The 27,004-nt window shown below is 46.4% G+C and overlaps 1 protein-coding gene across 5 annotated transcripts in view; it reads left to right on the top strand.

Moving 5' to 3' along the window:
* The window catches only part of SRGAP2 (SLIT-ROBO Rho GTPase activating protein 2), a 232,051-nt gene that overhangs the window by 173,549 nt on the left and 31,498 nt on the right, over positions 1–27,004 (top strand). For all 5 annotated transcript variants that reach the window (XM_045787496.2, XM_045787499.2, XM_045787497.2 and 2 more), the window contains exons 9-14: positions 2,217–2,318; positions 3,345–3,542; positions 12,140–12,224; positions 15,219–15,246; positions 16,983–17,007; positions 23,491–23,551. In XM_045787496.2, the coding sequence (XP_045643452.1) occupies positions 2,217–2,318; positions 3,345–3,542; positions 12,140–12,224; positions 15,219–15,246; positions 16,983–17,007; positions 23,491–23,551 (499 nt within the window). The remainder of the gene's footprint in view (positions 1–2,216; positions 2,319–3,344; positions 3,543–12,139; positions 12,225–15,218; positions 15,247–16,982; positions 17,008–23,490; positions 23,552–27,004) is intronic.

Here is a 27,004-nt window from a genome sequence, read left to right as displayed (position 1 = left end):
CTATCCTAAAGACAAAAATGTGGAGATGATTTCTTTCCTCTCCTCAGGGAAAACCAAACCATGTACAGTCTGTTTCCATTTCTGTGACTTAGGAAATGTCAGCGTCTGAACAGATGGGGAAGTGAAATGGCAGTGTGTGCAGTCAGAGTAGGGGGGAGGGGTATCACCGAGCCCCAGGAAGCCCCGTTCCTCACCTGCCCTGGCTTCTGGTCCAACTTGTCTTCCAGTCTCCGTCTCCAGCTGCCACTGACATTCCTTCCCGAGAATCAGTGGAACTTGGGGACCAGCTGAGTGGAGTGATACATTTTCTGGTGTTGACTGAGTTGTGCCTTCGGAGCCAAACAGCTTGTCTACATAAAGGGAGAATCCAAATGCTGGGTGCTCGGGCCCCTCGTAGCCCTGTCAGTGTCTTAGTTTCATACTGCAGAGCACAGCTGGAATACATTACCTTGCACCCCGGTAGAGGATCTCTGCCAAAGCATGCATCAGCAGCCCTGCTGCTTCTTAAAGGCACAGGCACGGAGGTCATTTTCCCTCCGTGAGTCCTCCCTGTTAGGTCTGGGTCACTTTAAAATCAATAGTTCACTCTTCTGCCTAGGCCCTCCCTTTGTGTGGTACAGCTGATCAGTGGCTGAACTAGGCAGGGGCCAGGGTCAGCCCTAGATCTTGCAAAGCTTCTACAGTCCAGCCTAGCCTTCCTAGGAGTAGAAAATAAACAGAGATGAGAAGGCGAGTTTTTCTTGGTCCCCGCAGCCAGTCTATCCACACCAGTGTGGGCTGTCTGTAGACTGTGGAGGCAACAAGAGGGAGCTGCCTGGAAGTCCTTGAACTAAGGCCAAGGTTCGGGTGGCATTTTGACCGGAAGCCCTGAAATTGGCCAAGGCCCCACACTGACTGGTGTTCTGGGGCGCTCAGCACATGAGTTGATGCCAAGCACTCTCAGATGTACTAGGAGGAGGTGCTTGGCTGTACCCTTGGTGCCCCCAGAGGCTTGTGGGGCTCTGGATGCCTGACTAGTGACATCAGGCAGCCAGAGAGTTTCACTCTTGGCTCTAACCCATCCTGGCCACTGAGCTTTCTCCATTGTGTCTGCTTATCCAAGAGCCAGAGTGAAGTCAGCTCTCTTCAGATCTGAGAGCTGGCTCAGGCCAGCCCCTCAGCTGGGGGAGGAGGTCAAGTCAGTTGGGAGCTTAAAAGCCAATGGAGGAAAAGGTCAAGTCCCAGCCCCCTCCATTTGAAGAGAGGTTTTGTCTTCCAAGCAAGAGAATGGTCTGTGGGCATGTGAATGTGCCCACTCATTGCTGAGGAAGAAGGAGGCCAGTTCTATCCAGATGTCTCTCTGCAGACAAGAGGCTAGGGGACACATGGTGGCAAGGTGACAAGAGCTGCCTCCACGTGGGTCCTGCCTCCTAATCTGCCAGCCTTCTGTTCCTCATCTGTCATCCTGGGGGACTGTGTGTGACCTCGTGCCCATGCAGTAGCCATGCCCCCATCGGGAGACTGTAGCCCAGCCATTTTTTCACAGAGGGAAAAGCTTACTGACAGTGGTCCTTAGGGGAAGAGCAGACTTCTTTCCCACACAGATCTGGTGCAAACCTGGAGCAAAAGGATGGCTCTTTGAAAGTGCCAAGTTCCACCAGATTCTGTGCCCTCTGGGGCCCTCTAGCACAGCCTGTGGACTTGTTCCTGGCTTTACACTTTCTCTCGTTGAGTCAGAGCTCTCATGCATGGCCCAGATTTATAAACACATGCTGGCTGCCAGCAGCGACAAGCTAGCCTCCTGACCCACTTCTCTCCTGCTTTCACTCTGGTGCACGAAGGGGAATGAAGGAGGGGCCGGAGAGGTGGCCACTCGGACTTCTAGCAGGAAATCCTCACTGCCAAAGCATTGTGTATGTGGAACTGGGGCTGCCCAGGGCACCCTTCTCTGGCCTACGGCTGACTTCCACGGAGCTGCAGAGCTTGCCAGGCACGAGCTGGAGATGGCCCCCACGTGGAGGGACCTGGTCTTTCCCAACAGGTCCCACCTCTCATTCCCCCTTGTGCTGTTTGGTCCTGGAAGAGGTTCACATACTTTGCTTTTGGATTTTTGTTTTCACATAGAAACTGAGGCTTACAGCTTGAACATGAGTACTTTTATTAGTAGTAATGGGACTCTGGAACTGCCAGAAGAACTGTTGTCCTCTTCCTGATCTGGTGTTGCTTTCTGTTGGCAGGCTTCCCAGCTCTGTGCCCAGCAGCCTGTCCAGAGTGAGCTGGTACAGCGATGCCAGCAACTGCAGTCTCGCCTATCCACTCTGAAGATTGAGAACGAAGAGGTGAGTTTCCAAGGAGACTTGGAGCCACCCCCCGAGTTTCCCTGTTGAACCTTTCTTGCTGCCCATCTGGGAGCAGGTGGAAGGAGCATGCAAAGAATGTCCGGGCTGCCGCAAACGTTTCCTAGCCAAATGTAGCCTTGGATTTTCCCCCTCTGCTACATCCTGCCCTTGAACTCCAGGAAGTTGCTCTTGCATTGCCAAAGGTTGAGCTCTATTTTGAGCTTTTGCAAAATGCTTTTTTTTCCCCGCTCTACACATTTAATCAAAATGGCACTTGGCAGCTGTGTGAACAATATTGTGTCTCTGAAACCACCCCCTCGTGCCTGACTTTTTCCAGCATTTTCAAACAAACAGAGGCCTTTGACTTTGACACTTAAAACATCTCCATCCTCTTAGAATAGGGAGACTTTCTTCTGGGCCCAGCATCCTTGCGTTCAGCTACTAGCTCAAAAGGGCAGCGTGATGAACTATCCAGCTTCTTTCTTTTGTGCTCCTGTGACTTCTTACCTGGCATCTCAGTCGGTCTTACTTTTTCCAGGAAGATCAGGAAAGACTAGGGGTGGGTCTCTTCATTTGCAGATGGGAAAACAAGTCCACTGATTTGTTGAAGGTCATGAAACAGAGCACGGGGCATGGCAGGACCAGGCCCATCTCACATTTTAACTAGCTCTTTACGTCACGAGGTTGGTTTGGATTTGTTTTATTCTCTCCATTAGCACTTCCATGATAGCCCAGAGCTTATATTAAACTTAAAAAGTCAACATTAAGTAAAAGACCTGGGTCAAATACATAGCGTGAAGAGTGGGGTGGTTTTTAGGTCCTATCTGGAGAGAAGAGCACTGTAAAACAGAGTCCGTGTGATGGCAGTCACTCCCTCAGCACCATCCGATGGGAAGCCAAGCTGCGCCTTCTGACAGCAGCCCCCGTTCCCCTCCAGCCACTCCTCTCCCACTCCTCCCAGCTTCTCCATTCCCTGCCCCTCTGCAGCCTGCCCCTCACGTGTTATGTTGGCCGTTGTCATGGCAGGTCAAGAAGACGATGGAAGCCACTCTGCAGACCATCCAGGACATCGTGACTGTGGAGGATTTTGATGTGTCCGACTGCTTCCAGTACAGCAACTCTATGGAGTCCGTCAAGTCCACGGTCTCAGAAACTTTCATGAGCAAGCCCAGCATCGCTAAGAGGAGGGCCAACCAGCAAGAAACCGAGCAGTTCTACTTCACGGTGAGGGGGCTTGATGGCTCTGGGGGAGCACCCGCAGCCCACAGGGAGACTGAGAACCCGGAGTCCTTGTCAAGTGTTAGAAGGGCAGTCTTTGAATATCTTGATTTGGGTCTGGGCATATTCGGAGACCGTTCCTCAGCTTAAATTAAGACACAGTTATCTCTAAGTTGTATGTGTCTAACAAGGACCCCCAAGAGGAAGGTGCTCCCAAGTACACTGCCAGGAAGATTTCTCTTTCTTTTTTTTCCTTCCCCCAGAAGACTTTTTAAGAATTTTTTTAACCAGCTAGTAGGCTTCAGTTGGAAAGTTTCCTTCTCAGCCATAGGGGGTCACGAAAGGAGATCTTTATTTCTTAGTTCTTGGGAACTACATCCAAATATTCTGGCTAACACATATCTTATTTCTAAAGTTGATATTCTCTTCTAGGTGATGCGATGACATTATTTTATGATTTTTGCTGATGGGAAATTTTCTTTCATAATTATGACTAAAATTCAAAAGGACAGGTGATGTGGGGTATCGTTGGTTTGCAGAGAATTCCAAAACACTGTATTTTCTTATCCGTGTATCTCCCACTCTTCCGTTAGACAAATGGACCCGATGTTTTTCAAGTTGTGTTAACAGTCCTTCAGAAGGTTGCTGGCTGGTCTTTGGTGCTGCTTTTTAATAATTAAGTTATTTTGAGCTTGCCAAGTAGGATTCATTGCCTGGACTAAAATTTATTTTCTCATCTTCTGACAACCAAGAAAGGAGAAATTAAATTTGCAGATGTGAGATGAAATATAGCTAGTGAAAATGCATACTGATTCTGAATGAGAGGGATTAACTTGTTTTTCTGTCAAGAAACACAGTCTGTATGCAGTAAATTGAATTTTTCCTCCAACTGGAACGATTTGTTTAATTCTTCTTTGAACACTGCCCTTTCTCCATTAACAACACTAGTGATTTGCTATCTTTTCTAAAAATAGAAATCTGTTTTTTTACTTAAACTAAGAATTCTTCAGATTTTTTTTTTAACCCTGGAGGAGACTGTTGAAAAAGAGTGATTTAACAGCATTATTCTTTTAAAATAACCTTTTTCTTGTTAAACGAAGCAAAACATGTGTATGATATAAATTTAGAAACAAAAAGGAAGAAAATAAGAATCATCTATAGTCGCACTACCTTGAGATAAGAGTGTTAGGCTGTATTCCCTTCCTGTGTTTTTTCTCTGCACACACAAACATCTATGTGAATATGTACTTAAAATGTATTACAAAAAGTGGGATATTGGCTGTGCGTATTGTTTTTTAATCTGCTTTCATTTAACAAGTGATTAATATTTTTCCAATTCATTTCATCATAACATTGTTTAAATATATTTACGAGTGAAATACTAAAATCTACACAGAGAAATAATGGAATGGTATTTTGGCTCATTCATCCTTTTTTGTAAAATATTTAGCACACTGCCTGGTTTGTAGTTAGTGCTCAGTAAGGGCTGAAAAATTATTATCACCATTGTCATTATTAACTTAGTCATTAATCAGTACTGAATTACTCACCGATAACTTATCAAGGATCTTCTATGTGCCAGACACCGTGCTAACACTGGGATACCACAGGTGCAGAGTGAAGAGGGGAGTGATGGGATTAGGCATCCGAAGGGAGAACTTCCATTTTCACTTCAGATGTTTCTAAACAGTTACAATAGGTTGATTTTTGCAATAAAAAAAATAAGTATACAAAATTTTCAGTGCACAGATGCGTACATGCATAAATGATAGCCAGGATGGGTGGAGTTGGCGAAATATCACATACAAAGTAACTTTTGTGCTTGACCTTGAGGAATGAGTGAACCAGGCAGCGAATCAAGCAGAGAATGGCATTCCTTGAGGAGAGAGCCGTCTGTGCAAAGCATAAAGTCATGCGAAGCCCAGGCTAGACAGAACGAGAACTTCTTGTCTATCATGAGGGCTGTCTCGCCATCCCAAGCTTCCTTATCTCGGGAGGTTGTTGAACACTCTCGAGGCTTTTAATAATAGGATTGTTTGGCTGGTCTGTCTGCACTGCTTAGATATAACACTGCTTAATGTCCCAATCTCATTACATTGCAGAAGATTTCCATTTTTTTATTAAATAAGAAATTTTGGCATAAAAATCTGTATTTAAGACTGTCAGAATTACTTTTTGGCTTTCAATGAAGCAATGACATGTGTATTCAAAGTTGACCTTTAGTAAGAGCAGGGATGACCATATTCAAACCAGTGACCTCTCAAATCCTGCCCACCCTTCACCTCTAGCCCACTTCCTGGCTTTTGTGGCCAGAGCGCTACTTAGCAAAATTGTGTGCAAATTTCTATGGCTAACAGGAATGTTTTTTGTCTGGGCTTCTGTAGTAATGGATGTGTAAGAAAGTTCATCATTTTCATGACTGGTGCTGGGAATGCATCAAATAATTCATTTTATGATAAAAGGGCTTTTCGGGGGGTTGATGAAATGGACATTTTTAAAAAGGGGGGTGTGCATATTAGCCCGACTGCCTGTGCTTACCAAACCATTCGAAGCCCGCAGAACTGCAGATGTGCTTTTCCTAGTCTGTTGCCTCCACAGATGTTGCCCCTGGTTTTTTCTGTGTCCTTCAAAAACATCAGAGTAGCATATCCTAGAAGCTCCCTTCTCTTGGAAAGTTGGGAAGAGGTCCCTTACCGTGGCTTTGACTTGTAGGTAGTGTGCCTAGCAACCCAGAGGACTGCTAGAAAGCTGTCTAGCCATTCTCAGCTGTCATCAGATTGATCTGCCCAGATGACATAGATTGGAAATTTGAAGCATGTCCTATAAAGGTCAGTCATTTGCAGGAGTCCCAAGAAAATAAGCACGGAATTTAAAAGCTTACAGTGATTTTTAGAAATCATCTAACCAACCTTCTTATTTGAAAGATGAAAAAAAACCCCAAAACCCCCAAATCCAGAGAAGTTGGGTAGCTGTTCCAAGGGACTCAGCAAGAGCTGAAACTAGAACTCTGGGAGGCGCCTGGGTGGCTCAATCAGTTTAAGCATCCGACTCCTGATTTCGGCTCGGGTCATCATCTCGGTCATGAGATCGAGCCCCTTGACAAGCTCCGTGCTGGCTGTGGAGCCTCCTTATGATTCTGTCTCTCCGTCTGCGCCACTGGCTGCCTTACCCCACTCCGGCTCACACATGTTCTCTAAAGAGGTAAATAAATAAAACTAAAACTCTGGTCACCTGGTCTCAGGCCATTGGCTTCTTTCTCTACTCCCTGCTGAAGAAGCTGAGGGGAAGGAAAGGCTCAGAAACAGCTCGGTGGCTTTCTCCTCTCTTTTGCCCTAAATATTTCCTGATCTCCTGGGATTTGCATCACTCATCTTTCACAACACAGAATCCAGCAGTGTCTACTTTTTATCCCATTGCTTTTTTTTTACTGTGATTATTTAAAAAAATACATAATTTGTTGTTGTTGTTGTTTTTTGAAAAGATGCAAAAATTTCAAAAGAGCATACAGAACAAGTCACGCCTCCCCCCTTCTCTGACCCTCACTTCCTCTCCCCTCTGCCAGGGATGGAAACCAGTTTCTTCTGTGTTCTTCCAGAGACATTCTATGCGTAGACAACCACTGACTTATCCTTTAATGTGATAGAATTCCATTAGAAATAAAATGAAATTAAATAAAGAGAAGTATAGATCGAAGTAGACCCCTCATACTGTTCTTCACTTTGCTTTTTTCACTTAATTTTTTTCATATTCCCCCAAAGAGATCTGCCTCCTTTTTGAATCGCTACACAGAATTCCATTGTATGAATGGGCGTACCATCATTTATTTAACCAATCCCAGCTCGTGGGAAGTAATGCTCCCTGTTTAGCCAAGGACTGTCAAAGCCTTATAAGGCTGGCATTTCTCCTAAGTATTTCCCTGTATGGGGGTTGGAGTATGGGGTTCTTATGAGGGGATGAAGTGAAGGAGTTAAAGCTCATGGCTGATAGAATAAACAAAGATAAACTGCCTGAATCCTTGGGCACAGAATTGGTAAAAACATAGGAGAGAAGAAGGCACCTTGGTCATTGGGGCAGTGCCATAGACCCCTAGATTTGGGATGGTCCAAGATCTTTTTTTATCTTTTTTTTTTTTTTTTAAGATTTTATTTATTTATTTCACAGAGAGAGAGACAGCCAGAGAGAGAGGGAACACAAGCAGGGGGAGTGGGAGAGGAAGAAGCAGGCTCTTAGCGGAGGAGCCTGATGTGGGGCTCGATCCCAGAACGCTGGGATCACGCCCTGAGCCGAAGGCAGACGCTTAATGACTGTGCCACCCAGGCGCCCCAAGATCTTTTTTTATCTTGGTCTTCTCCTACAGGCACTCAGGAAACATGCGTGAAGTGGGTCCTACTGAACCCCTACCCTTTCAGCTAAAGTGGGGGAGGCGCTGCCGTTCACAGGTCTGCCCTGTTACATATTCTGTCTGGCAGCCAGTTCCTGCTTTACAAACTGATGAAGAGGAGAGAAAGGTCAGAGTGCCTGGATGGTGGGGAGGCAACCACCCCCTAATGACATTCGTGTGCATGGGGCTGGCTAGACACGGCTCCCTCCTCCCACCTGCCGCACCCATTTGTAGCAGTGGACATTTACAGCCTTCAGTTCACACAGATTAAATTCAAGGTGTAGGGGTACCTGGGTGGCTCAGTCGGTCAAGCGTCTGTGTTCGGCTCAGGTCATGATCCCGGGGTCCTGGGATCGAGCCCTGCATCGGGCTCCTTGCTCAGCAAGGAGTCTGCTTCTCTGTCTCCTCCCTGCTCGTGCTCACTCTCTCTTTCTCTCTCAAATAAATAAATAAATAAATAATATTTTAAAAAATCCAAGGCATAAACAAGGTCCATGAGTTTTATACTGCCATGGTAATAAAGGGAAGAGGTATTTTAAATTAAATTGGAAAAGCATTCTTATTGCCTCTTACTTTTTTTTTTTTTTTTCTAAAGGCCAGAAACCTGTTTTGATTCAGCTATCTTAGATATTAGTACAAAGCAAAGAAGTTTAGGGAAGTTTTGTTTTTAGGTTATCTGAGTGGGTGATTCGCATACAAGGAATACTCTTGACTGCCTGCTGGTTGGCTAGACTGCATGCTGTAGTCATGCTCATGCTTGTTATCCTGTTTCAACTGCTGACAACCTTGGGAAAAAAGATATTATTATCCCTGTTTTTCAGAGCGGGGGTAAGTGACTTGCCCAAGGTAAGCAGTAGGACTACAATATCTCAACTAAGATTCTCTCATTTTGCTGCAACAGAAATGTCTGTCAGGGAGGAAAGGCCCTGAGAGAAAAACTGTTACAATAATACTTTTCAATAAATAAAATTCATCGCCAACAGTTAATAACCAGTGAATTATTAAGAAATAAATTAATGAGATCATAAAAACTGAATTGAAGGCTTACAGTGGCAAACAAAACAAAACCACCCCATAGACTCTTTGCCTCCCTTCCTACTTTTTGAAGAAATTCTCGGTTTTTATAATATTGAGTGTAAAATGTGGAGGTGGGGGCGGCTCTGGTCAGACCGATCATTAGGAGCTCGGTTTTATTTTGGTGACCTAGAATAGAGCCCTGTCCTTTCTCTTCTCCCCTGATGACAACTCAAGCTTAGTGACTTTACTTTTGGATGTTTGGGAGGGGAGCAAGGTGCAGGGAAAGGAGTGAAAGAAATGAATTACCATACAGAACATGCTTTAAATGAGGAAAGTGACCCTTATTGACCAAGGAAGGGATTTGGAGATAACACATAAACAGTTCTTCTCATGGCCTGCTGGTCTCCAGAAGTCATCAGAAAGCCACTTATGCCTTTCTTGCCTTCAGCTGCCTTGGCTCCTTTCTCTGTGTCCAGTCAGCAGCCGAAGTCTTCTGCCAGTAAAGGCCAAGTTGTTTCTCCCAGCTTCTGTCTCATACAGACCAGGGCTGACTAACGGGGTGGGAGAGGGAGGTGACAACGTGCCTGTAAACTCTGGGATGGCTTCCCCCCCACCTTACCTCGATGGAAAATTTCCAACCATTGTTTCCACTATTAGGGATGCAGGTCAACCTCGACGTAGTTTTTGATCCTTCAGGATTTCATGAAACCTGAAAAGGCGATCCATCATTCATCTTTATCAGATTGTTATTTATTTTAATGGTTCACCAAGTGACAGCCAGAGTTAACTCACGAACTGTGACATGAAAGAAAAAGTGATTTCCGGAATCACAAGTAGAAACATGAGTGAGAGGAAGGAATTTGCATCCATATCCTTTGAGAATTTTGGCTGTTTTCTAAGCAGTCTGGTCTTGTCTTAAGGTTTACAGTTTCTTGGTGAGTCTTTTTTTTCCTCTTTAGGAAACCTTTAGAGTCTCCTGGGATAACCTTACGAAGAGGGGCCTCTGAGGGTTCAGATATTAGCTGTAGATGTTTCCTGCAGGTTTTTCACCTCTGGGCCCTGCAGTGCTGTTCCCAGCCCCACAATTAGGCATTGGTTGGGGATGAGGATATCACCCAGGGAAGACTGACAGCAGGTGAGCGGGCAGCTGGAGCAGATAGAAAGGGGAAGGTGACAAGGGAGCCTGTTTTCATGCATTTGTTCTCGGGCAGAGTCACAAAGGAGCAGAGGGAACAGGTCAGAAGTTAAAGCAACAGAAATGATTTGGTATAGGGTTTGTTTTTGTTTGCTTTAGACTTTAATTTAGAGAGTAGAGGTACACTTGCGGGCTTGGGTTGTGACTGCTGAAGAAGGTTCTATCAGAGGAGAGTGAGGCTGTTCATTTCTTTACTCATTCTTCAAGCATTTATTGTCCACTGTCTGCTGGGCACGGTACTAGGCATCAGGGATGCAACGAATAATGACTCTGACCCTAGGGAAGAGGCAGTCTGGGGAGAAAGACACATGACTCCAAAGCCCTCTCCCCGGGCCGTGTGAAATTTGCAGAGGTACGCACAGGGGCATCCGGGTGAGCATGGGAAGGCCAGGATGTACATCCCAGAGAAAGCAGGTTTTTTCCTTTGTTTTTGTATGAGAGAGAGAGAGAAGAAATACACACTCTTGGTTAAAAGTTTACACTGTACAGAAAGGTACAGATTAAAAGTAACGCACATTTTTTCACCCTTTTTTTCCTGCCTTCATCCTAAGTGATAATAGCCATAAAATTGGAGGCTTGATGTATGATTATACTTTTTGCTTAATACATTGAAGGAAGGACAGAAGTATTACAGTTTTAAATGTTTTATCCACTTCCCCCCCTCCACTATATCATGTATCACCAGTGAGTCACAGGTCATACTCAGGGAAACTACTGCCAATTTGCCTCTGAGTTTAGATGTGGGCAGATGACCCCCGACCCCGCAGATGAGCCATGGCAGCGGGAGACAACCCAGGCGAATGGTCCCCCGTGAAGGGCTGCGGGGTAGCATAGAAAGACACCGTGTTAAGTCTGCAAAGGCCTGGCACTCCAGCCCCTGTCTCCCAAGATCGTCTCCTCGTCTATAACAAGCAACCAGCGATGTCTTCCCGAATGTGCTCTGCACAGTTACTGTGCGAGTCGCGTGGGAGAATATGTGCAAAGGGGCTCTGAAAACTCTTGAATTGCTCCGCAGATACTCAGAATTAATACTCTGAAGTTTTGTTCTGTTTCTCCTTCCGCTGTGCACCCTAATGGATGGAGCGTGCCATCCTGATGGTTGAGCGCACACACTAAATTGTCGAACTCCCTGTGTCTGGATGCCGACTCCACCGCTCACTCGCTGTTTGACCTGCAGCAACCTGTTTAATCTCTCCAAATCTTGGCGCCCTCCTCCGTAAAATGAGGACAGTGATAGTCAGAGTTCGTAGGGTGGTTTTGAAGATTTGATTAATTGTCTGGGGAAATCGAGTCACTCCCTGGGCAGACAAGGGTTGGGAGCGGTCGGGTCGGAAAATGCAGCACAGTGATCGCATTTTGCCTGGTAGAACAGATGGGAGCGCATTTCCATAACCTTGTCTTGTGCCGAGACCTGCCATTGTGTATACGTGCAGGTGGGGGGCGGCAGCCGCTCTCCTTGAAAGCTCAGAAACCCCAAACTCTCTGCGAAGACTGAGTACAGAAGAGAGGAGGGAGCGGATGAAGAGCCGGCTCAGCCCAGGATGCTGTGCGTGCTTGGTGGCAGCTGAGGCAGGGGCTGCGTCTGCCATTGGCATCGCTCCTGAAGTGCTGGGATGTACCCTGGGAGGGGCCAGGGTGCGGCTGGGTGTCAGCGGCAAGAGTGTGTCCTCACACCAAGGGACTCTGGGCTCAGTGAGTCCGTCCGCTCCACCCCCACCCCCCATTCTTCTTCAGGGAAACTGAGAGTTGGATGAGGGGCTCTGAGAGTAGGTCTCGTACATTCGCCAATGTGGAGCTAGCTCCCAGGAGAACACAGCTCAGGCTGCTCATTCCCCCCTGGAAATCAGCAGCTGTCCTGATGCTCAGGGCCGGCACCTAGTAGCAATTGGGTCAGAAACCAAATGCCCTCTTATAAGAAGTGAATTGTACAGCTGAGCATCTGTGATTTTCTTTTTCTTCTGCTGCTGCTTCTTCAGGAGTCTAATTGTTCTTTCTCTTCCTCCCTTCCAGAAAATGAAGGAGTACCTGGAAGGCAGGAACCTCATCACCAAGCTACAAGCCAAGCACGACCTTCTCCAGAAAACCCTGGGAGAAAGTGAGTGTGGGAATTCTGGTGGAGCCTTGGCCGCGAGGGGAAGGCCAAGCCCCGAGCTACGTGGCTGAGCCTCCGTCCTGAGCCCCATGGGCCTGATCTTGTTGTGTGAATGCATTTTTTTTCCTGGCCTTTTTGATGTGAAGTGCACCGCCCCAAATGACTGCTTGAGTAATGGGAGGAGGCCAATGCTTAGTGGAGCACTAATGGGCATCATCTCTTTGTTTAAATGGAGCATGCCTGCTCTCCACCCTGTCCCCCTTCTTTGCCACCACTGGGGTAAAGAGCCGATGAGTCCCTTACCCTCCAGACACTGTGTTAAAACTCTCAGCGCCTCTGTAGTGGGACTGCGGTGGCAGCCAGCAGGCCGGGCCAGTGGGCTGAGATAGCAGCGGCTCTGAGGAGAGGAGAGGCTTCTCGAAGGCGGGACTGACCAACAGTCTGCTGCTTCCCAGAGCGTCAGGTTAGAGCATCGCTGTCCTTCTGCTTTGGGGGGGTCCTGACGCTCAGGGCAGCCCTCTCTGCCGTGGCCACGCTGAGGCCATGGTACTGAATGGCCTGTCTCGTCCATGAATCAAGGATGATTTTAACCAGACCCTGGCAAGTAGCAAAGCAGAGAACTGGACTGGCACTCTGGACTTTCTCTCCTCAGCTGTCAAACAGAAGGCGAAGGTTGAAAGAGAAGCTTCCCTGGGGTTTTGGGCACCCTGCCCGGGTCCTGCCTAGCTCTCAGCATCCTCTGATTAATGGGATTCCCAGTTTGGGGATGCCTCTGAATGCCCGGCCCCTCCCCCGCCCTGCTCACCTCTTCACGCCAAGTTGGGGCCAGGAGGCTACAGGCAGTATATGGTAACATCGGTGAAAGGCAGACCTGTGGAGAAGGCTCACATTTTAAAACAAATTCTTGAGCACTCTTCAGACAAACTGCAGAGTGTAGAAAAGCATCAGGTACTCATTGGCTCATTGGCGTCAGGAATGAGAGCCACACTTTTCCTCCCAGGGCTTCCCATGCGCTCATCCCGTCCCATCCTCCTCCTGCGCTGAACGGTTCCCCCAGATGCTGAATTCTTTTTATCTCTGATATCTTTGATCTTGTGATTATAAAGGCATTTTCTTTTATGTGAAGAATGCCTGTTAGGTAACTTCTGTTCTCTTTCCTCCCCGCCACCCAAGGGACTCAGGCTGAACAGGTTTGGGCATTGAGAGCCCAGCTTTGCTTATAGAAAATCTTTACTCTTGGGTTATCAGATTGCTTCATAGGGAATCAGAGGAAAGAAAGCCCAGAACTATTTGAAGCAAGTTATAACCATGCTTTTTTTTTTTTTTTTTTTTTTTTGCTAAAATAATCTAAGCGTAGCCCATAAGTGAGATGGGGAGCAGGGCCTTGGGAGTGTGTGTGTGTGTGTGTGTGTGTGAATGTGAATGGGTTTGCACACAAGCAAACGTGCACCAGATTTGCTCCCGTGGAGGGGCAAAGGTCGTGACCATTCGTTAGCGCTGCAAATTGCCTTCATCTGAAGATAAGTTCTAACAATAAGAAATAGCTGCAGATCTTCCATGTGCAAGTCGTCATGTCCCTGCCTTCTGAATGCGTTTGTCACTGTAATGCAAGAGCCCCTTATTCTTGCCGCAGAGGGATAATTGATATGTATGAATATTCTAGAATGGAAATGGGACAGATGTTGAAAATAATGGCTCAGAATAATATTTTTGCAGATGAAAGCTGAGCCTTTCGTAATGAGAGGCTGTTAGGGGAGGGGAGGGTGTTGCTCAGGATGAGCTGAAGTGTAATCAACAATTAGCAACCTTTAAAGGCAAGAAAAAGCCCTGCCCTCCCCTGGTCCTTGGAGTGGTTTTCCAGGAGCATGGACGAGGCCTGCGGGGGATGATCTCGTCCCCAGCTCTGTACGTGCTCGCCTTGTCCCTGGTTTATTTTATACAGACCACGCTTGGTTAACCTCAGATCCAAAGAGAACGAATAGATCACATAATAGCCCGGGTACACATGTGAATGTATTATTCAAAAACATAAGAATACTTAAGATTTTCATTTTTTAAAGCTGGCTGTGACCCATTGAACTTAATATTAGGGCCTGCTATTGGATTGAGAACCACAGTTTGATAGCAATTAAATCTCATTTGTCCCTTGTCACCCCAGCCCAATCTAAGAGAATTTCATATGAATCTAAATCTAGAACGTCTTTATCTTCTCCCTCCTCCCTGCAAACAATTCTTCCTTCCTTCTTCCCTTGCCGCCCTCACCGTGTGTGTATATGTGTGTGTGTGTGTGTGTGTGTGTGTGCATGTGTGTGTGTATGTTTTCATTACTCTGGAGCAAACGAGCTCGTCCCTCCCTCCCTCCCTCCCTCACCACACACACACACCCACATACACAGAAGAGAAGCTGGATTTCACCTCTAGGAAGGCTTCTAGTAATTTGTTCTCTAAAGCATGATCCCCCTTGCTACTGTTCCCCTCTAGCTGCCCCTGTTTTCCCTTTGATAAGCAGGGTCGGCACACCTAAGCTTTAGGGACACATACACAGTCCTGGGAACAAGCATTAGGAACAGCACTTGCCCTGGAAGAGGCTCTGGGCGTTTCTCTTCTTTCTTTCTTTTTTTTTTTTTTTTGTTATATTTTTTATTATATTACGTTAGTCACCATACAGTACATCCCTAGTTTTTGATGTAAAGTTCCATGATTCATTACTTGCGTATAACACCCAGTGCACCATGCAATACGTGCCCTCCTTAATATCCATCACCAGCCTAGCCCATTCCCCCCCCCCCTCCTCTCTGAAGCCCTCAGTTTGTTTCCCAGAGTCCATAGTCTCTCATGCTTCATTCCCCCTTCTTTTTTGCCTGGAGGGCCAGTCACATTGTGATGCTAGTGGCTTTCTGGGGACACGGGGAGGGCATTTCAGGTAACTCCTGGGAATAAGTCTTCTCTCACTCCTTTGGCTTCCACATGAGCTTTTTGCCTTTGTGTTTCCAACAGGTCAGCGGACAGATTGCAGTCTGGCCAGGTAGGTGTGTCCTGGGACAGCACTGGGAAGGGATGAAGAGAGCCCCATGGGGTAGAGTGATCCCAGGCTGGGAAAGAGCCGAGGAGTTGAAGTGTGAAGGCATTGGGTGACTTTGCAAAGGAGGGGACGAGGGTGGGGGTTGCTTCCTTCCCTTTGCCTTGCCAAACCCATCTGGCCTCAGATGGAAATGGGGTCTGCTGTGACTTGGGGAGAGAGCTGAGCAGAATGGGACGAAGGGAGTTATCATTTGCTGAAGTAGCTTCAGAGACTCCCCCAAGCCATTGCGTTTGCAAGGAAAAGAAGTGTTGGACTCTGGAGGATCCTGGTAACCTTCCCTTAGCTGCTAGACTTCAGCATGTGGTTTTGGGGAAGTCTCTGACCCAGAGAAGGAAGATCAGAAGATAGCATTTGATCTGAGATTTTCTGCGTGGAAAAGATGACAGCCCCTCATTAGTGCCTGTTGCTAATGAAATACTACATTGCTCTGGCTTGCCGAACAGCATTGGTAGAAATCCTTGCCTGGTGTACAAGTATGCAGCCCTCCCAATCTTTCCCCACCCCTCCCTCCCCGACCCCAGCCAAATACTTTCCCTCCCAGTCATGTAGCTGCTATGAGAAAACTCGTGAGCTGGCGGAGAGCAAGGCATTCATCCAGCCAGCAGTTCTCAGATGCCTAAAAATGTGCTGATTTAACTGGGGAAAGAGCTTTAATGGGCTGGACTCCTTAGGGACCCTGGGTTAGCCCATTATATCAACCACTTATATCTGCCAACACACACACAATAATCATGAGGCCATTTACAATTATAGGCTCATTATTTAGAAATAGCTTCATTTGGCTTTCATCGTTTTGTCATTGTGGATTACAGTAAAGATCGCATTAATATACCAGTCTTGTTGACTGGAGGGAACCAGGATAATGGAATTCCATGGAATACATATCTTCTTGGTGATAGAGCCTTAATGTAAGTTCACCTGAAGTCCCGTATCTGTGGAAGGCTTTATGGGAGTGAAAAAAAGCTGAGTTGAATTCCCTGATGCTATGTGACCGTGGGCTGCTCTTTTCCCTCCTCCGATCTTCAGTTTCCTCATCTATAAGACAAGAAAGAGCATTGCACTAGATCCAAGGAGCTCTAGGATTCCAAAGAGGTTCCTCGGGAGTGGCCTGGAGGGGCAGAGGGAGCCCAGCGGCCAGGCCAAAGGCAGGGCAGCGCTGTTCTCTCTCCTTGCTTGGGGGATTGTGTCTGAATCCGATTCCCTTGGAGAAGACGCGTCTGAGGCTACATGCAGCTTGAAAGGCATTCACCTGAAGGATCGCCAAGGTTCCTTCCAGTCTGGCTACTCTGTTCTCTAAACTCTAGGAAAACTGCTCCCTAAGGATTTCCAAGAGAAAGAAAACTGTAGCTGCCTTTGGTGTTTACTGGTTTACTCATGTCTCCTGCAGAGAAAAGCTTACTGTCTAACACGGATACATTTTACTACACTTGAACCAGTTCCTTCCGACTCTAGTTTTGAAGGGTGGCAGATAGCAAGTACAGAGACTTCATGCTCTGAAAGAGCTTTGTTGGGCTTTATTCGGAAAGTAACTTAGCAAGTCTCTTAGCTGGTTCTGGGACTGTGCTGAATAATGCAGCTTGCTTCATTAATGAACACACAGATTGTTCTTAATTCCATTTTCTCTTTTTTTCTCCCTGGTGCCGGTCCGGTCCTCTCTGATTTGGCGGGGTCAACCGCAGGCGGAGCTCAACCGTGAGGAAGCAGGTAAGGGCCCAGCAAGAGCCAGGCTGGTCGGGTGTGATGGTCACATCCCAGAGACATTGATGGAACCCTGCTGTGGGCAGGACAGACACTGTCCTGACTTCCTGCCTGTGTTTGAAAGATGCGCTCAGAGGTTGTTTAATATCGCAGCAACTTCATGATTTGGCTGGCTCGGCTGCAGTCTTGCTGACTTATTCCTCCCTTTCTAGTCGTGCACCTGCCTCCTTGCTGGAGATCTGGTTTGACCGTAGCAAATTGTGCCAGACCTGCCCATGGTGTCGCTTCTCTAGGAAACCGTGAAAGGGGCCTCACATTTTATACATAAGTTCCAATGTGAGTAGCTCACAGCAGCTAGTCACCTAGACCGGAAACCTAGACCGGACTGCTGTAGGTTTGCAAATTTTTGTTGTTTGTTTGTTTGTTTCCTGGTGTTGTGGTCATCCTAGATGCATTTCTTAGACATGCTAAAAATGCGAAGCTAAATCTGGCCCGAGCATGATTGGCAAATCGATGTTCGAGTCTGCTTCTGTACGGGATCTTCAGTGTTGTAGTAAAATCTGGCGCTGCGCAGCCAGCTCTCGTTACCCACCTGAGGGCAGGATCCTAGAAGGCAGGGGCTGGGTAACGCACGTCAATGGATCATCGAAACAGCGCTTGTGGTGCATAAAAACTTAATTGAAGTATTTTTTGCAGTAGCCAGTTTGACTTCCTAATTATACTTTATCGCAAATACTGAAACGATTCTGTGTCCCCTAAGCTCATACCAGCTGTGAGGCAGGCAGTTAGCAGGGCGGAGGTGGAGAGAGCTCTAAAACGTCTTGTGTTTACTCAGGGGAAAACTGATCCAGGCTTTAAAAAATCGTTTTGGGTAATTCACAGTGGCTGTAGCCACAGGGAAATAATCGAATGTAGAGGGCACATGGTTTCTGTTGTGTCAGCAGCCCCAGCAGGGTCTTCAGCCCATGTGACTGCTCTGGCTAGCAGGGCAGTCCAGCTGGGACACCCGGATGACATAGCTCTCACTTGCCCTCGCTTTGCTGTCACTACTTTTTCCCCCTTCTCTGCTTCGGATCTCATATAGTGATATAATTACACATTTTTAAATTTACAATTAAATATAATTAAGTATAATAAGATATAATTATACATTTTTTAACTTATAAAAATTTCATTGCATCTTTTCTTCCTCTGGTTCCTCTATTTCTTTCTTCTGCCCCTTCTCCCATAATTTCATTTAAAACTAGAGAAGAATGGGGGTGCCTGGGTGGCTCAGTTGGCTAAGCATCTGACTCTTGGTTTCGGCTCCGGTCATGATCTCAGGGTCATGAGATCGAGCCCTGCGTTGGGGTCCTTGCTCAGCATGGAGTCTGATTGAGATTCTCTCCCTTTTCCTCTTCTCCTCCTTCCTTGCTCGCACTCACTCTCAAATAAATAAATAAATAAAATCTTTAAAAAAAAAAAAAACAAACCTGGAGAAGAATGGAGTGCCTCCCAGGGATAATCTGTTGCGTTTAAAATTAGGGGCGCCTGGGTGGCACAGCTGTTAAGCGTCTGCCTTCGGCTCAGGGCGTGATCCCGGCGTTCTGGGATCGAGCCCCACATCAGGCTCCTCTGCTATGAGCCTGCTTCTTCCTCTCCCACTCCCCCTGCTTGTGTTCCATCTCTCACTGGCTGTCTCTATCTCTGTTGAATAAATAAAAATAAAATCTTTAAAAAAAAAATAAAATAAAATAAAATTAATAGGTCAGTGGGGAGGGGAGCTGGGTGGCTCAGTCAGTTGAGTGTCCGACTCTTAGTTTCAGCTCAGCTCATGATCTCAGGGTCGTGGAATTGAGCCCCTCATCAGACCCATGCTCAGCAGGGAGTCTGCTTAAAGATTCTCTCTCCCTCTCCCCTTCCCCCCATTTGTACGCGCACTCACACACACACACACACACACTCACATGCTCTCTCTTTCTCTAAAATAAATAAATTTTCAAAAAATAAAAAAATAATAAAATTAACAGGTGGATATCTGAGAGAGCAAGCTTTTTTCCCTTCAACACTAAGAATAGGGTTGAACTTAACATTTGTTCCTTTCAGTTCCTGGGCTGAAACTGGGCCTCCTGCCTCTAGATGGAGCAGAGGTATAAGGTGCAAGGGCCTCACAGCCTCCACTGTGGGCGCAGGCGTGCTGGAGACGGTGGTTTGGCGGGCAGTAGGCGGCCCCGGCTGGGCTCGCTGTCAGAGGGGAGCAGCGCCCATCTGGTGTGCATCCTGCCGCGTCTAAGCGGTTGCAGGCAGAGCATATGTGCCTGGTGCTAGATTTGCATAAGAGCTCCAGGATGCACCCAAAACCCCAATCAAATAAAGACCTTGTTTTCATTCTGCTGCCTCAGTTTCTCTCCAGCAGCTCAGAATTAATTGTGGATCAGTAAAGAGTTTTTCTACACAAAGCAGTCATTTGGAAGATGAGTAGTCTTATATAAGAAAATAAATTATTCTTTGGTTTTTTATGGCAAGTCAGCCAAACAAGACAAAGAATCTGGTAGCTTTTGTTTTGAGGGTCCCTAAGGGGTTCTAGTAATTTTTGACCCTAGCAAAGCCTAGGTTCAAACCACCCCAGCCTTTTCTGCCTCAGCTGCTGTTCCAAGCTTTCCCTGCTGCCCTCAAGCCCAGCATTTTCTCTTTCCCATCACTTCTGCCTCTTCTTTGTTTGCCCGTCTTTCTCCATTCCTCTAAAGGTAGGTGTGCTCCCAAAGTTTGGTGCCCTTTTGACTTTTCTTCATATTCTTTCCTTCTTACTTCATTCCCTTAGATGAACCTTTCTCTCCTTCCCCAAGTGTCCGTTGTTTTGGGTCTTTGGATCAAATTTCGAACTGATTGGCTGGACATCAGGTTGAGAGTTGAGATAGCACCTCCTCCCCTGAGCATCAGTCTCCTCACCTCTCCCCCTGGCCCCCCAGTCCAACTTCGTTAGCACATCCCCTAACTTCTCTATTTCTCCTAATGGGGGGCCTCTGTTCTTCGCAGTCCCGAAGCCCAGAGTTATTATCTTTGACGTCTCTTTCTTTCCCATCACCCACATCTAATCAGTCGTGTAGACTTGTATTTTCTCCCTTGGTAAAAACGGAAATCTAACGAATGTAACAGAGATCAGTACCCGGCAAAAATCCTAACTCTCTTATTCATGAGAAATTGTGCCAAACGACAGCTTGTTTAGCACCATCTGGCCACCTTCCTGATTGTTTTCTCCTGCAAATCACAGGACTCTTGCTTTACTCTCTTTTCCAAGTTATGCTTGCTACCTTTCTCCCTCTGCCTTTGGTTTCAAGATCCCTTAATCTAATCAAGTGGAGATTTGGCCCAGTTGTCCTTAAAGGCCCCTTCCAACCCTAGGATTATACCACCAAAAATATTGCGAACTGAAAATGAAACTGGTAGAGATTCTAACATTGGAGAAGGGAAGGAGAGAGGAGAAAAGGGAGAGACAGACACTGAGTAAGAATACACATGGACATTGCTCGGTCAACTGTATGCAAAATCAGTAGTGAAGTGAGGGTCATTGGGGCCCCATAGGAGCACACAGGCACATCCTGGGGCAATGAATTCAGTTGGAGTTCAGAAATATTACAAGGAGAGGGGTGGGTGGTAGGAGGGTCTGAGGCCTTCATGACATTGTCCAGTTTTTGCTGCCACTAGACTCTCTTGGACTCCACTGGAGCAGTGGAGACTAGGAAAATACTATTGTGAAACCATAATAATGGGGCGCCGGGGTGGTACAGTTGGTTAAGCATCTGCCTTGGGCTCAGGTCATGATCTCAGGGTCCTGGGATCGAGCCCCATGTCAGGCTCCCTGCTCAGTGGGAAATCTGCTTGTCCCTCTCCCTCTGTTCTTTCTATCTCAAATAAATAAATAAAATCTTTTTTTAAAAAAGAAAATTACAATAACTGTGTAAACATAAAAAGATTCCCAAAAAATGGAGATTTGTTTATTAATTTTTTATTTATTTATTTTTTAATGGTGGAACCTAGTTTCTTCTTTAGACTATGGAAGGGCTGACCGAGATTCTTCCTCTAAGATCGCCCTGGGCTGACTGGCAGAAGTCAGGGATGGCAACAAGAGGGCAGACACTGGCTGCTATAGCTGGAAAGCTGGAAGAAGCAGATGGGTTTGGGGGTCATGACAACGAGCGTTTGGGTCCCTGGGACCTTCCTGATTCCATCTCTACCTTGGCACACTGACTGCTTCCTTTGGCAGCATCCTGCGTTCCCAGTAAGCTTGGGAACAAGAGGCCACGCCACACTTCTTGCAGCCTGACTTCATGAGATCCAGCTGCTTCCCTAATCGTGGCCAAACCCCAGGGCCACAGCCGAAAATTTGAGGATGTAGGCAAACCTGTGAAAGGGCAGAAGCCATAGGACCCATGCCACTTGAGAACCAGTCTCTGTCCTGAACTTCTTATTTTATTTATTTTTTTTAAGATTTTATTTTGGGGGGCATGTGGGTGGCTCAGTCAGTTAAGTGTCCTACTCTTGACTTCAGCTGGTTGTGAAGCCTGTTTAAGATTTTCTCTCCCTCTCCATGTCTGTGTGTGTGTCTCCCCCCTCCTTTAAAAAAATAATAAAATAAAAAATAAAATAAATAAAGATTTCATTTTTTTAAATAATCTCTACACCCAATGTGGGGCTCGAATCCATAACCCCAAGATCAAGAGTTGCACTCTCCACCAACTGACCCAGCTAGGCATCCCTGTCCTTTCTAGCTAGGTTTAGGGCCCTTTGTTTGATGCCTTTCTTCTCCATAGCTGAATTATTTTGTGTTTAGCTGCATTATAAAGCCCTACTGGTTTTTAGTAATGCTTGGTATGCATACTGGGTAATGTTTGCTGAGCTCCTGGGATGCAGGCAGGGTATGCATACCTGGCAGTGTTTGCTGAGCTCCTGGGATATAGGCTGGGCAACAGTGAGATGTGCAGTCTCAGAAGGAGACTGCCTGGGTTTGATCCTGGCCCTGCCACTTACTGCCTGTATCACTGTAAGCAGCTGTTTCACCTTGCTAAGCCTTCATGTCCTCATTTGTCAATGAGAATAACAATACACACCCCATAGGGCTGTTACCTGGCCCCATCCATCCAAAGCACCCATTACATGGGCCACCACCTCTGTAAATTCCTCTTAAGTGGTAAGCACTAATGTTCATGTGCCAATAGGAAATGGTACTCTCCTCACCCATCCCCTTCCCAGTTTGCAGACATCAAATTGAGGCCCAAAGAAGTTAAATAAATGGCAGGGATGTATAGCAAAATGGCAGAGCAAACACTGATATCTGGGAGGCCTGCTTCTTAGTTTAGTACCAATTAGTTTCCACTATTTCTAAGAATTGGGTTTTTTCTTTCTTACCTTTTATGCCAGGTAAGCCCCCTTTCTGATGCTCCCCTTGGTTCATTCTGCCATCCTCAACGGATATTAATTGAGCACCTGCCTTGTGAGAGTATCATGGCCAGCCGTGGAGAGCCAAGAATTGACAGGATCGTCCTTGTGGAGCATGAGCTAGAGTGGTGGCAAATGCAAACAAGATATTCATACCCACACAATTAAGTCACAAGCAGGGTTATGAGAGCCAAGCACAAGGTGCTGAGATCCTCTAGTCAGGGGCCCTGATCTCATCTGGGGAGTCTGGAAGAGCATTCCTAAGAAAGTGATACTTGCACAGAGACCCTAAGGGGTAAGTTTCCAGGATGAGGAGAGCTTTCTGGAAGCAGTAGCAGCTCAGGCAAAGCCATGGACAAAGAACTGATCTAAGGAATGGGAAGAAAGCCAATGTGGCTGAAACAGAGAGACTGGAGGAAGAGCAGAAGGAGATGAAGCTGGAGGCAAAGGCAGGCCCCTGCACACGCAAGGCTGTGTAAAGACATTAACATGAAAAGGCTTTGAAAGAGGTCAGCCTAGAAAGTGAATGATGGGCTGTGCGCACTTTCAAAGATCACCCAGCCACTGTATGAAGGAAGGATAACGTGGTTTGGAGGATGACAAGGGTGGGAATTGAGATATTGATGTATGGGCCGGGTTGCTAGCCGTATAGATGGAGAAAAGTAATGGATTTGAGAGGTGGTTAGGAGGCAGACCTGACAGAACATATTGATTGATTGATTGATTGATTGATTGATTAATATTTGGGTGGCCGAGGGTAGGAAGCTGATTTGGGATAAAAGGTGGGCCTGCTGAATTTAAGGCATCCATGTGGCATTCCAAGTAGGCCGGTGTGTATGTGCTCCGGAGCTTGGAGGACAGGCCACAGATGCTTCTTTGAGGACCAGCCACTGATCCAGCCAAGACAAGTCCCGCACGGTCTGGCCCGTTTTTTCTGACTCTGGGCTATGCCTCTTTAAAGATTCTGATGAACCGGGGATGTACTGTATGGTGACTAACATAATATAATAAAAAATCATTATTAAAAAAAAAAAAAAAAAGATTCTGATGTTATGTTTCTCTTTGGCTTTTCAGGATTCCAGCCAGGCAATTCCTCTGGTGGTAGAGAGCTGTATCCGGTTTATCAGCAGACACGGTAAGCAGGATTCCAGCCGTGCCCATATTTGTGCAAAGTGGGGAAAAACTTCCAGGAATTCTTTGTAGAGTAAGAATAGAGATTGACTTTTCATCCTGATATTCTCAGAACCAAAATACAAGTCTTATTTGTTCACGTAATGTTTGCGACCTCAGAATGGCCACACCTAGACATTGAGAGAAAGGCATCATATGTTTTGACCCCAAATGCCTCAGCCACTTACCACACTCCCTTTCCTAGCCCGAGAGCGTGTTTTAAATTACAGCCGTGATGTAAGTACAGCTGGTATGAGGTGATGGTGGTGTCGCCATTACTCACCGTCTTTGCGCGTGTCAGAGCCTCCTGCCACACAGCCTGAAGCCTGATGTCACGCTGGCTTTCTGCACTAGACTGTTTTGAAAACAACTCCTTTTGTGATGTTGCACTGATTCCTGATAACATTCGGTTTTTGTTCTGCTTTGGTCTCACTGGATACGACGTCAGCTGGAGCTCAGTGAGCAGTAGTTGGTCTTCAGGTTGTGGCTAACATTTGAGAGTGTTCGGGGGCTGACTCCTCCTCAGCCCGAGTCGGATCACGCTGTCTGCTGCCTGGGTGAAGCTGGACCGCATCAACACCACTCCTCACCAGCTCCCGTGCTGCTTGGACAGAATCTAGGGACGGAGGCGAATTGCCGGAGAATCAAGCTTCTAAGCGTTAAGATGTTTAGAAAGCACAGCTCTCTGACGAGCACTGTGACGATTTCTAGGAACTGGACATCCGAAATTGTTTTGAGTTGCTGTCTTATCTAGTTATAGGAAAAGGGACAGAATGACCTTCTTGCGACTAAAGAGGTATAGAGGTGATTGCTGGACTCAATGGAGAGGTTGACATTTTCTCTCCCTTTCTCCCAGTAGGCCGCAACATCGCTTGGGTTCATTTTAGGAATAGTAATTATTTTAGCATGCTTACAACTTATCTCATTCTCATCAGCTACAATTTTTTCATCTTGTCCCTATTCACTTGAAGTAACAGCATTATCTATCAACAGTCAACAAATATTTATCAAGCCCCTGATCAATGCTGGGCATCGTGCCTTGTGCAATAGCAAAACAAAAACAGGTATCGTAGACTGTTCCTGTCTTTATTCGATTTTATGATGCAGTTGGGAGAAAATAAATAAGCAATCAGAAAGCTAAATAAAAAGAGATAAGCAATAGCCATTCAGAATAGCAGTGTAAGAAATTTCACAAGAGAGTAATGATTAATGATCAAGTAACTGGCAAAGATAAGTCCAAACTGAGTTCCGGGGAGGAAAAGTTATTTTAAGGGACAATTTAAAGAACAATAGGAAGACGAGCGGCTGCACTCCTACTCTTCCAGCCATGCATTCTAGTCGGTCATCCAACAAATTTATAGAGAGAGATGGATAGCTCATTGTGTGCCAGGAAAAAGTTCCTGCCTTTGTGAAGCTTACATTCTGTCGACGGGCAGATAAGTAGAGGACCAGCTGGTCAGTTAATAAATCGACACGGTAACATACATCACCAACATGGTGATGGTGAGTGTCCTGAAGAAAAGCCAGGCGAAGAGCCAGAGAATGGAGAGTGGACACTGTTCTAGGTGGTTGTTCGGGGAAAGGGCCTAAGGTCACCTCGGAGGGTGACATCGGAGCAGGGTCCTAAAAGAAAGGAAGTGAGCCACGTGGTATGTGGGAATTGTGTTTCAGAGAGTGAAGGAACATCGAATGCAGAGATCCTTGGCATAGGCACTCAGGGGGCCTGGGTGGCCAGAGCTGAGACAGGGAGAGGAGAGGGGCAGCAGATGAAGCCAGAGGCTAGACTCTTAGGGCTTCCTCACCTAAGGGAGATATTTAGATTTTATTCCGCGGGAGGTGGGAACCTACTGGAGAATTCTGAACAGAGAGAGCTCTTTAAAAAGAGCTGCTGGATGGAGACAAGGCCATGGGAGGAAGGAGGTGGCTGCAGCGGCCCAGGGAAGACACTACCCGACCGTGGCCAGGCCCAGAACAGAGCAGTGGGGTAGCCGAGGAGGAGATGCTTCCAGATACTGTGGCTCGAAGGTCCCCATCTCTGGCCCTACACATGCAAGGTACATGCGGGGACATTTCTGTAGTGTGGCTCTGGGGAAACAGGTGTGCTCACATGTTGCTGGTGGTCTTGCAAACTGTACAAGCCCTTCGGAGGGGAATTTGGCGACATCTAACAGAACTACGTATGCATTTATCTTCTGATCCAGCCGTTCTCATAGCGGTTTACCCTGAAGGTGCAGCTCCGACAATATAAAGATACATGGGCACCAGGTCATTGGTTGCAACATCATTTCTAAGAAATATTAGGAACAACGTAAATACCCTCACACAGGAGAGTGCCTGGATCGACTGTGGTATATCTGAATGCTAGCCAGTTACCAAAAAACAATGAGCATGATCTCCATGAAACAACACGGAGAGATTTCCAGAATATGTTACCCAGCAAAAAAAGCAAAGTGGGAAAGAATATCTACAGCATGCTCCCTTTTATGTAGAAAGAAGGTATAAGAATGCACATATGTCTTCTCACTTCTGCAAGAAGAAATACAGGAAGGATGCGTTTGGAAACAAATGCTTGATTGTTCATCCATAGGAGACGAGTGCGAGATGGAGTAGAAAGGAGGGGGGTGGGTGGGATGGGAGGGCAGTGACATTTCTCTGAACATTGCTGTTTGTGTAATTGTGACGTTTAGAACTACAGTCGTGCTTCCCATGTTGGAAAGATAAATAAACAGATAAATAAAACAAGGATGTGGGTAAAACCCCAAGTGGTATACAAACAGTAACAAGTAAACCTAACTGCAGAACAAAGGAATACCGTAACCACACTGAGGAGCTGAGGAAGCAAGTAACCAAAGTAACTTTTGAAGACAGTATTTTGATACTATACCGTAAGACAAACAGAGTCGTAAACAAATTTTTATCACAAGGCTATGGGCTATCAATTCTGAAGCCATTTTATGTGTATTCCAGGACTGAAAAATAAGATAAACATATTGCTGATTTAAAGAAAAAAAAGAAAGAAACCCGTACATAGTTGTTCAAAAAACATTTGTTCAGCTAAATTGAACTTTTTCTCCCGAATAGGGTCTCAAGGGATTTCTGAACTCCGTGTAAGTCAGGGTTAAAAATTTTTGTGCGTGTGCATTCTAGTGGAGACAGGTTCCGTAACTCAATTCCAAAAGGGTCTGTGTCCACCAATGGCTGGATTGTGTTCATCCTTACTCTCTTCGTGTTCCCTGGGAGGTCGATGTTATCGTTCCCATTGTAGAGATGAGAACGTGAGGCTCAACTGTAAATGGTGGGTCTGGGTGATCCAGGAAGACTTAAAGGAGAGACATGCGGGGAGTGACAGACTGAATCAGGAGGGGAAGACCCCACCTATCTTAGGCAGAAGGGAGCCAAGTACCGAGAGGCCGTATTG

This window comes from Ursus americanus, chromosome 2 (genome assembly GCF_024610735.1).
Source record: "Ursus americanus isolate L20-20 chromosome 2, mUrsAme1.1.p, whole genome shotgun sequence".
Lineage (NCBI taxonomy): Eukaryota > Metazoa > Chordata > Mammalia > Carnivora > Ursidae > Ursus > Ursus americanus.
Note: the sequence above shows the minus strand (reverse complement) of the source record. Positions and strands in the feature narration are given on the sequence as shown.